The sequence below is a fragment of the Plectropomus leopardus genome, chromosome 15 (genome assembly GCF_026936395.1).
Source record: "Plectropomus leopardus strain MGB_pleo_1.0 chromosome 15, ASM2693639v1, whole genome shotgun sequence".
NCBI classification, from domain to species: Eukaryota; Metazoa; Chordata; class Actinopteri; order Perciformes; family Serranidae; genus Plectropomus; species Plectropomus leopardus.
The window spans coordinates 10,572,024-10,583,886 of record NC_142190.1 but is presented as its reverse complement, the minus strand read 5'-3'; the positions used below and the strand labels follow the sequence as shown (position 1 = coordinate 10,583,886).

The 11,863-nt window shown below is 37.5% G+C and overlaps 1 protein-coding gene across 2 annotated transcripts; it reads left to right on the top strand.

Annotated features, from left to right (window-relative positions):
* The first annotated feature begins 989 nt into the window (after positions 1–989).
* htr3b (5-hydroxytryptamine (serotonin) receptor 3B) lies at positions 990–9,549 on the top strand. Of its 2 annotated transcripts, XM_088088417.1 has the most exons (10): positions 990–1,023; positions 1,950–1,952; positions 2,104–2,267; positions 2,362–2,406; positions 3,067–3,176; positions 4,592–4,761; positions 6,491–6,648; positions 7,492–7,702; positions 8,678–8,887; positions 9,276–9,549. In XM_088088417.1, the coding sequence occupies exons 1-10, from the start codon at positions 990–992 to the stop codon at positions 9,539–9,541; spliced, it is 1,371 nt and encodes a 456-aa protein (XP_087944543.1). In that variant the 3' UTR covers positions 9,542–9,549. The 2 variants fall into 2 exon arrangements, with proteins under 2 accessions (XP_087944543.1, XP_042354628.2); XM_042498694.2 differs by lacking the exon at positions 1,950–1,952.
* Positions 9,550–11,863: the final 2,314 nt, after the last annotated feature.

Below are 11,863 nucleotides of genomic sequence, written 5' to 3'. Positions count from 1 at the left end.
ACCTGTCAAGACACGCGCGTGCACCAGAACGTTAACGCGCGCGCTCTCACTCACACACAGAGTGACAGGACATTTCTAAACTTAATACAATACTCATGTGACAAATTTAACACTTACCCCGATGATATAACTGCATGTCTCCATACTATAAGGTGATATCACCTTGTGTTTTTTTCGGCAATAAAACATAAAAATAGAGAAATTCTGGAAACATATTATTTAATGACTATGATACCCTTTAAACACATTTTAATAAGCAACACAGCAGTACTCTGCAGATAAGAGTTAGGCTACTTTTGTTCAAAATTAATTTAAAAATCTTTTTTTTTTAACCCTTAAACATATTTTTGCCCATTTTAGTTTTAAATCAAGCTTGGTCTACATTTTTCTAGCATAATATGGTATTATAATGTTCACTGACGCTTTTTTTGCTTTCGGTCCATTGATCACTGTTGGTGCCTTAAGACCTCTTTTTGGGAGGGGGGTGTAATGAATGGTTGAAATTGCAAATTGTGTCTCAATTTCAACTTCATTTATAATTTCAACCTCTTAATCACTAAATTCCCCCCTCCAATGTTTTCTTAAAATTAAAATTTAACACACACAATGTAACACAGGAACAATAGGCTACATATTGTATATCTGTTGCATGCTCTACTTGGTGTTTGCAGCTGAATTAAAATCACCTTTACAATAACAGCTACAGAAGTGTTCATGCTCCTACATAATGAAGCAATACACTGGCACTAAAGAAGCCTCCAGGGAGCTTCTTCTCCAGTGTGTTTCATTATGTATCACCTTACACAGGCAGTGGAAAATCAATATCAGTGCTACCAAAATGTCTGCACTATCCTGTTCATTGTTCGTCCACTACACTGAGTACCACTACTCTTGAAACTGTGGATATTTCTGCGTTAACTGAGCAGGTGTTTTCATGTGACACCTGGATAACACCTGTCATCTGGAGGGCTGATATCCTTTTTAGCTTGATGTCTTTCATTTGGTTGACGCTGTTGTTCTCAGGTAAGCTCCTCTTTTTGGCTGAAGATAAGATCAGATAATTGCATTTCTGAAATAGAATGATGTATTTATTTCTAAGTTAAAAAATGCTAGCAGTTACAAATATTTATGCATACTTTGTGAAATGTTTAATGAAAATAGAGCTCTGCAGTTTTCAGATTTTTCAAACATTGTTTGCTCTTTGATTACCTATTTCACTAACATTATGTCAGTAACCACTCTGTCACAGATTCAAATTCATAAGTAATGGACTTTTTTTTCTCAAACATTTACCGAAAAACAAGCCTCAGAGGTGAGAGTTAGAGGGACCCCTTTGAAAATGGCCAAGCCCGTTGCTTTCTCAGGGTTCCTGCAGCTTACAGCAAGTTAGATTTTAGACTTTTTAAGATGTTTTTAATGCCACTTGGAGTTAAGTTTAAGACCAATTTTCTAATTACCAAAACTGAAGAAGGCCAATTTTATTTTGCCCAAATGTTTATTGTTACATAAAACATGGCGTTTTTTGCCCAGTGAAAAAGTTAAATTATCTATGTCAAATGATGAAATAGCAACACCTTTTATAATGAAAACATAGAAGACAATGAACATATTATCATTTAGTTTAGTTTAGTTTACCAACAATAGTGGGAAAATTTCTTGGGAAATTTGTGTTTCTCAATCTGCCTGTGAGGTTCCACTGCTTCATAACATATCGTGATGAGTTTAAGAGGAGGAATTTATTAAATTATTTAACAAAAGATAGATGTTAACAATTATTTTGTGGTTTTACAATGCAACATCATAAAAAAATCACAATTCATTAAATCACATTCCTTGTGTATGACCATTTTAAGACTTTTGAAAGATCAATTTAAGTTATTTTAATACAAACTAAGGACTTATTTTGCAATTGATGAATTAATTACTTTTTAAGACTTCTTAAGGATCAGCGGGTACCCTGACTTCAACAGCATAATCAAATCACACAAAGTCAGATATGACTTTTGGTGTGCCACTCTAATGTTTTCAGTGGCCAAACCTATGAAAAATGTCTGTGGCTGCCTCTGGTTGCCCACTTTTCTCAGTGCCATCTTTGCCTTTCAGCTCATCTGGCTGAATGTGTGCCCGAAAAGCCAAAAAGATCAGCTCTGAACCAGCTGACCAGGACCCTCCTCAGGAAATATGACTGTGGAGTTCGACCTGTTCACAACTGGACCAGTCCCACCATCATCTACATAGACCTCATACTGCAGTCTGTACTGGATGTGGTATGTAAACTTTGAATGCACTCTGATCTCATCAAAGTCAAACAGCAGCCTTAATAAAAAACAAAAGAATTAGTATATGTTCTCCTTTTCACAGGATGGAAAGACCCAGAGCATAACCACAAGTATTTGGTACAGACAGGTAGGCGAAAAAAAAAACCAAGCATTTTTCTCCTCTATTAAAGCCATATCTTTAAAATTAAACTTGTTCAAATTAAGAGTGGACCGATTATCAATCTGCCTGATTACTGGGGCAGATAATTGGCATTTTGATGATTATCTGTATCGGCATTTTATTTTAATGATCACTGATAAAGTTAATTAATTAAAAAGTTCAAAGAAAGTGTCGGCATTGGAGAAACTTTTTATGTTACTATTTTTATTTATTTATTTTTAATTTAATTTCCACTTGACTTCATAAAAAAAGTTGCTGTGAACTTGCAGTTTTGATTTAACTTTTGAGGCATTTAAACAAAGTTTTGCATTGGAGTTTGTTATATTACAAATTCTAAATACTGACAGAAAGATTTTCATTTTTATCGGCCCTGAAAAACACTTATCGATCAACCCCTAAAACAAACTTATGCAAAACCTTGAGTTGTCATTTTAAAGTTTCTTGACATACCCTGAACTGTGAACAGCAACTCTCCCTTCACAGTGTGAGTGAATTCTGTAATATTGATTGGAATACATTTCATTCTCAATAATACAGGCAGCTAATTTAAATGTTGTTGTAACTATTTGCTTTCTCATTTAAACACATTTTATTACTTTCACCACAAACTTCCTGCTCCATTTTCAGATCTGGACAGACGAGTTCTTGGTTTGGGACCCAGAGGAGTTTGATGGCATCAATGAGATCTCACTGTCATCTGATGCCATCTGGATACCTGATGTTATCATCAGTGAATTGTGAGAAATTAACTGAAAGGGTCCCTTTAAACATCAGTGTCCTTCAGAATACCAGCGTCTAAAGCAGCTGAGTCTGAGCATGTGTTCTCCGGCTTACCAATGACTTCCATTGATTTCAGCTAACTAAAAAACACACTTGCAGGGACCTTGGTTGTTCGCCATAAACCCTATAAGCACTAAATCCTTATATCAAAGCAAATGTGAGTAGAACTTAAAAAATGTCTTTGGCCACCCCCAGTGAGAATAAAAGACACCTTTCTTAATTACAAGTGTGCTAAAGTTCAAACTTGGTGTCACCCACTAAAAAGGCTAAAGTAAATACACAACTAATGTCATACTGTTTTAAATATATACACGTATATACATACAGAAAAGATATTTACATAAAAGTAGCTAAAAGCACTATTGTATATTAAGCGTCTAATAAAAAAACTTAACTTTACTGTCCAAACCAATTTGATCAGCAACAAACATTAGGTTTTTGACTCATATCCTCTATAAAGATCAAAATTAAACAGGAAAAAAACTGGCTAACAAAGTCTGTTCTCCATGGGTGCTGACTGGCAGGTGTCACACAGCTGACCTGCTATTAGAGCTACCCTGCCAGGCAAGAATTTTTTTTTTAAATACTCAATGCGATTCAAGGCTCTGCAAGTTGCTAAATGACAGACCAGGAATTCTCATCTCGCTTTGCCCATGGGCCACTTTTGCAAAATAACGGGAGGCCATAGCCAGTTAATAAAGAAACATTTTCTTTGCTGTCAATGTTTGCTGTCCTCATCTTTGCCAAGAGGCAAATCCAGCCACAAATAATGCCAGCTTGATAAATAAGCTCTATTTTGATGCATTTTATGCACTCTTGCGTCTTATTTATATTCAAAGTACATAAAAAAAAAATCAGTGTCAATCAGGTTCTTTTCATTGTGAACTGAAAAATTGTAGGCAGGCCATCCAACACCCTATAATGGTCCAGATTTGGCCTGCAGGCTGTAAGTTGAGTATCAGTGACATAGACAAACAATTTTTCTTAAAGCACTATGAAATGCAATGAAAAATATGAAACAAAATTGCCACGTGATGCTTTGGTAAATGTTAAAAAAGCCCACATCTGGTCACTTAACAAAGCTAAATACTGGAATTGGTTGACAAGATAAGAAACTGACTTATCTTTCCTCTTATTCATATTCTCCTCTCTGCTTCTGTCCTACATATTTGTGATTGGTGTTGAAACTGCTCCTAGGCGATAATTTAAGTTTTATTAACTCGAATCAAAAGTGAATTTGAATTCCACTAACAGCACTTTTGACAAATGTGAACATTTGTAGAACTTAGACCACCAAATGGCCTCTACAGCATGACAGGTTTCATATTCTGCCCTGTTGTCTCACCTTTCCCCCCCTTTCTCTCGTTCCCAGTGTGGACGAGGGAAAGTCCCTACCCATCCCCTATGTTTACGTCAACTCCTCTGGCTCAGTGAAGAACTACCGGCCCATGCAGGTGGTGCTGGCCTGCAGCCTGGAGATGTACGCTTTTCCATTTGACAAGCAGAACTGCAGCCTCACCTTCCGCAGCTGGCTTCACTCAGGTACATTTCCTGCCTGTGGTGGTGGTTGTAAGCTCAGTAACGGATCCCCCGTAGAAAAATGATGGTGTATAATATCATGTGTGACAACACCACATAGGTGTACCCTACAAGACACTGAATGAACACCAGAAATAGAGAGCATTAGCAGTCTGTAAACACCAGACCAAAACCCCTGATGGCACAGAGTGGGAAGGAGTCAAAAGTCATCAACGTGATCTGCAGAAAAATCAAGGAGGCCATTCGCATCTGACACCAGAGATCATCTTTGAACAGAGACAGGGGTGATGATTATGTCTGCAATTAACTGCTATTTTCATGATGGATTATTCCGCCAATTACTTTTTCAATTAGTTGACTAATCATTTTGTCTATAAAATGTCCAAAAAATGTCAATCACAATTGAGATTTTTCGTAAAGCCCAAGGTGACTTCTTCACTTTTTTTTTTTTTATTGACCAACAGTCTAAAACTCAAAGATATTCAATTTAAGTAAAAGAGGATTTAGGGGTATAAATGGTGTCTGTAATATTCATGACTTTTTTTCAATAGAGTATATATCTACATAAGAGCTGAAATAATTAATTGATTAGTTGATCAAAAAAATAATAATGATCGCACACTATTACAATAATAAATCATTTAAGTTAATTTAAGCCAAAATGTCAAACATTAACTGCTTTGAGTCTCTTAAATGGGAGAATATCTGTTTTTCTTTGTCATTTAGCATAGTAAATAAAAAGTCTCAGTTTTTGACTATTGGTTTGACAAAATAAGCATATTTTAAGACGTTAATTTGGGCTTCAGGTCATTATGTGCAAAAAAATCAGCCGATCAATCAATCATGAAAACAATCATTAGTTGCAGCCCTAATCTATACACCTAGTGTGTCTCTTCCAAGGAGTCTGCCATGTTTCTACAGTAGCCCAGAATAAACAAACCAAACACTGGCACTGGTAGGGCCATATGAGTTTTTGCATTGGCCACTGTAGTCCTCTTACAAACTGAAAGAAATTTCAGTTAGTTGCAATCTGCAACCTCACCACTACACCACTTCTATAATTTTGAAGCCTAGATGAAATCAACACAAGTAAAAAGCTAATGTTAGGCCACAAACAACAACACTTTGGTATCGTTGCCACCATTGAGGCTGTAAAGCTGTGTTTGATGTGGTTTGGTGTGATGACGTTCTGTAGTTTCATTTAGCCATGTTAACTGATGTATTTTATTTTGTGAAACAAATCGTGAAAGTCTCTTCAGTTCTAACCAAAAACTCATTCAAAAAAACCATTGACTTTGAGACGAGGGAGTCACGTGCTGAAATGCTAATTTATTCTGGGTTTTAGGACTCATTACTGGGGTTCTCCATACAACTAGCTGTTACCATGTGAACGAAGTTCAGTACTTAGGATGACAGCTGAATCATTTCTTTAATAGCTGAGCAAACTTCCACTAATAACACTGTGTTTGAAAGCTTTGAAAAAGCTACAAGTGAAACTTGAGATTATTTACTCACCCGTGCTTCAACAGTAGCTCACTAATCAACGGTGGTGGTTTCAGTCTAGTAGATTTTAATTACAACTTTCAATTCTCCATGTTTGCATTTGTTTGGACAATGTAAAGCATGTGTAAAAAAGAAGAGCCTGGATAAAACCCAACACAATCTCAAAAGGAAAAGCAGATAGTTACTGCTTTCCTTTTTAACCTTCATTATCTCTCCCTTGCTTTCACAGTGAAGGAAATAGACCTGGCGCTGTGGAGGAGTGCAGAGGCCATTGCTAACGATAAGAGGGAGTTCATGAATGACGGAGAATGGGAACTGTTGTCCATTCCTTCCAGCTACTGGCAAATCCACCAAGACAACACCGACTATGCCCACATTCAGTTTAATGTATCTGCCTCATTGTCTCTATCATGTGCATTCATCACTTTCACACAGCGCAAATGATTTGCTTAATAAAGTAAGAGAGTAAAAAGGACATATTGCAGGTTATTTTAATATAATCCTAATAATTCTCATGTCTAAAGGTGTAGTATTGTGGAACAGCTCTGTAACAAGTGAGCCAGTAGCCGCGCTGTGATGGCTGTGATGGCTGTGATTGCTTATCGATGGCGAGCTTTAAACTGTAGCCCCTCTGTGGGTTAGCCCCCCTCCACGCTGTGCGGTGGAATTGTAAAGTGTAAAGCAATTGGCCGCGACCTTCATGGATCGGGCTAGTGAGCTAATGCCAAATGATGAGGCCGAGGCTGTTTCTGGCAAGTAAAGAGACAGATAGAGAGGGAGGCTGATAGACAGGGGAGGGTGAGCAACCATAATGAGACTGTCTCAGTGGCTGCCTGATCAATGGACTTCTTGTTAGTGGTGAGGAAAATGGCCCCATAGCCCATTGCAGGTGGAGAGCAGGGAGGGCTGCTATTTATTCAGCTCAAAGAGCGAAGGGCTCTCTGATAATGGAGCATTTCATGGCTCACTGGGATATTGTTACACTGGGGCAGATTTGTCGTTAAAGGTAGTATGTCATATGAAAAGGACAGAAAAATGTTTATTTACAGTTCTGGCAATATGTTAATTTTAAAAGAACTTGATAAAAATCTTTATGAAGCAAAAGTGTCAAGACCTGAACAAATAAAATCAGCATTATCTGCACATCTAGAAGGGACATGTGGTTAAATAAATGATATTATTTCTGAGTTTCCATCAGATTTCAGTTCTCTGTCCTAATAATTCATTCAGGTGTTGATCCGCCGGCGCCCCCTGCTGTATGTGGTGGGTCTCCTCATCCCCAGCATCTTTCTCATGCTGGTAGATGTGATCAGCTTCTACCTGCCTCTGAACAGCGGTACACGGATTGTCTTTAAGATCAGCATCCTGCTGGGCTACACGGTCTTCAGAGTCAACCTGACAGACGAACTGCCTGCCACTGCCATCAACACACCACTTATAGGTCACATGTTTTATGGTATTTTTTTGTTGTTTAGATAGTTTAGATAGATAGTCGCTGTCATTACTTTTTTCCCTACTTTCCTTTGGCTTCCAATTAGTGGCAACAGCTTCTTTTTGATTCAGGGCTAATAACTGAAAATATATATATTTTTTAAAAAAAGGCAAACCAAGCATTGTTTCAAGCTTGGGTTTATTTTTTTATTCTTAGGCGTAGGACAATATTTTAAACATTTAGCATTTTTTTCGCTCAAGATAAAAATGTGACAAGTAGTGTGCTTTTGTTTTGATAAAATTAATGGCATTTATACCATAAACTGATCCACAAATTGTTAGAGATTAAGTGTTTGATGCTCAAAATTTCAACATTGCCTGGTAGAAAACCCAAAAATCCATTATCTTGGCCACTCTAAAACAGTAACCTACAAAGCAACTTGCATTGTGCAGCACCAAGCAAATAGTAGAACGGTAAAGAAGAATTGCTTTTTTTTTGGTAAAAGATGTAACATAAGCTGTTGGCAAAATATCAGTAATTTGGCATTGTTTTTAAAACTGGAAAAAAAGTTCTGTTTGTGTTTGTTCATATTTTACAAAAAGGTTTAACCTGAGCCATGCCACACAATGTTGACAGCCATCATTTCACATCCTTACAGGGTCAGTAGTGTACAGCTGTAATTTATTTTTAAAGCAATGGTACTGGATTGGAACTGTGTACTCAGTATCTGCCAAGATAAACGTTAAGTTATTGGAATCTGTAACAAAAATGGTACAGGAATATCTCTACAAAAAAAAAGGTACAATTTGGACATCCTCTGTTTAAAAACAGCCGCAGAGTTAAAACTACAGTGAACTATGAGAGAATGATCAGGGTCAAGGATAAATACTGATTGTCAATAATGCTCTGATCTGGTTATTGGCCATTATTGTGAAAGCAGCCAGTTTTGGAAACTTCTCTGTTTTATCTCCTTTCTACATCCAGGTGTGTTCTTCGCAGTGTGCATGGCCCTGCTGATGCTCAGTCTGATCAAGTCTATTCTGGTGGTGAAGCTGCTCCACCACAGTGAGAAGGAGGTCAGGCAAATGTCAGTGTCTGCCTGCCTGCTGGACAAGTATGGCTCAGCTGGTCACGGCTTCACAGAGAGCGCGTTAACCTCCATTAAGACCCTTGATCGCATCAACCCATCTGGAGGTAAGCCACGAGCTCAAAGACTGAGATTTTCCAAAAGTCCTGCTGACAGGCGATACCACAGTGTGTTCTTGCTTTATACACCACCAAATCAAAAAGGTCAGTTTGCAAAAAATACAAGAGTCCGTTGGAGTCAAGGGTGAAAGAACACTTGGATAAAAGGAAGCCAAAATGCAGGAAAGTTTAAACCCTAAAAATTCAGAAACAATTTGGATGCTACCAAGTTCTGGTACTGTTGGTTACACAAGATGTTTAGAAACTCACTCTTTTTGAAAGTATAACAATACTGATGTCAGGAATATTAATGAAGTGTCCTATCAATCAAGATTGATCTGGATTGTTTACATCTACTTGGAGAAACTCCATTAATGATCGAATGATCCTCTTATAGATTATGAGCTTGAGCCGTCACTGGAGGAGGACCTTCTGTCCCTGAATGAGATCCAGGATGCTCCATCTGGGCTGGAGTGGCTTCTCCAGGAGCTGGTTTCCCTCCGCCTGGCTTTATCCCAGGAAGACAGTGAGTCTTCAGCTCAGGCTGAATGGCTGGCCCTTTGCTCCAAACTCGACATCTTCCTATTCCGCTTTTACCTGCTGGTTTTGGCCTTGTATGCTGCTACGCTGCTGATGCTCTGGGCCATTTGGAGCTTTGCCTGACCGCACAACCAGAGACTTAATTAATTTTTAATACTCTTACTGAAAGCACTTCTTGTTTACGGTCTTTATCATATCTACAGTGATTCAGCCTTTCAGTGGAGAAGGCTAAATATGTTACAAAGCAAAGGGAAGGATGATGTATTGCTATTGCAGACAGAACAATGTGTGTTTAGATTCAAAATATACTTCAAACGTCCAGAAAAGTTAATAATTACAAATAAATAAATATAATAGGATACACTGTATATTACATACCAATACTATGCTTTTAAAAAATACGTTATCAAAACTTTTCTTAACTCTTCTTATTTATGTAGTTTTTGCCAAAGTTTTGATCAGTCATCATTACTTTGTACTTTATCTGGAAACTCAAAACAAGCTGAGTTTGTACATTTCTGCACACCACAGATATGTTACATTTATTATTGTTATTATTTTGTCGCAGATATGTGGTGAAGGTTTGGTTAAGTTTAGGCAAAAAAACCCCACTTGGTTATGGTTACAAAGTCATGTTATTGATCTGAAACATCCATGTTAGTGGCACAAAAGCCGCTGAAAAAAGTAGCGACATGTTGGTGAAAAACACCCAAATTGGCAGCCACAAACATGGATGGAAACGCCATAAAGGGTCTCAAAAATACAACCAGTGTTGTTGTTTGTTGATTTCAAAGAGTGGTCTGCAGCTCTGCAAGCGTCTCGCCTCGGTGACACGCCATCCACCATCCCCTCCACCTACGAATGACTAAGCTATCTTATATATTACGCCACTTTAGAAACACTGATATGATACATATGAAACTCCCAAATGTATCGTGTTTGTGGTTAACAGAAATTTACAATGTCAACATTTTTTCTGGTGACTGGGCTGTTTTGGCTTATTTGTTAGTTTACAACCTCTCTGGTCGTATTTCACGTCTTTTTGCACTGTCATCGTGTTCCCAGATCTCAGCTATGGAATTTAACCAAATTATAATGTCAAAACTACTAGAATAAAATTCAAGTTGTCTGAAACTAGAACTACCCTTTAATATTCTGTTTGCCTAACCTCCAAATATTGCACTGCCACTGTATAGCAACATTATAATTTGAGAGAGACATTATTGTATCGCGTCTGTTATCATGAATTCCCGAAAGTAAAGATTTACTCAGAGATGGCGTTAAATAAAGCAGCTCTCTGGAGAAAATCCTCAGTGCCAGTGTGATGTTATGATATTGTATTCATACTTTAATCTCAATCCCACTGCCACAAAATAGATCAATAAAACCCATTCAGAGCTCAGCTGCTGTGTCTCTATTCCCTGTTGGCTTCCTAATAGTCATGACTAGAATATCAAGCGTGCGTCATAGAAAACTTGCCGGTGGAAAGATCCATTTTAATGCAATTTTCACACTATCTGCAAACCTCTTCCTCCAGTGGATCTGGTTACATGATGTTATGCAACCAAGCTAAAGATAAATGTTTAGTCAGTGCTTTGTTACTGTCTGCAGGTACCCATTGGCTGTGTGTTACGTTACAGGCTTTGTCTTTTAACTTCACTGTGAATATGAATATCATTTCAAGATGACTGTATCTGTTCTTTTGAAATAAATTAAGAGCCTTTAAGCTGATTGTTGTGACAATGACACATGACCGAAGTGAAAATAAAGCCTCAAAACCAGCCACGAAGCTGCCGTTTCTTATTTCTGAATTACACCAAGTCGGGAGAAATTAGAGTTCTCAAAAGCTGCATATTCATATTCAGTATTTTGCCTTTTGCCTAGGAGGCAGATTTACAACTTAAAAAGTAGGCCAGCAAATGCATATGTATGAAAATTTGAACCAAATTTGTGTTTTATGTTCAGGAATTTGAAATAGCAGATAGGGACAGATTTGGACAGTGAAAACAGGACAAATGACAGTTGTCAGGGTTTTTACAGTTTAAGGCAAGTGTGTTCAAGACTTTTAAAGATTTTTTAATGCCACTTGGAATTAAATTTTGGACCAATTTTACACACACCAAGGAAAAGAAACAAATACTGACATCGATTAGCTAAGGTTCGGGGGAGAGTTTATCTTATTTTTCAAATATGTATTGGAGCTCTTGGATTTTCTTAATCCAAGAGGCATTCTGTACATTACCATGATTATTTTTAAGTAACCCATTACTTTGAGCTTTCGCAATGCCGTGTCAGAAAAAGGAATTCATGAAAATCCCATCTCCAGTGTCTGAGCATTTTTTAGACATTTGAAAGATTGATTTAAGACATTTTAATGTCAATCAGTGCCTTATTTTTAGATTAATAAAAATCAATGCCTTTTAAGACTTTTTAAGGACCTGTGGG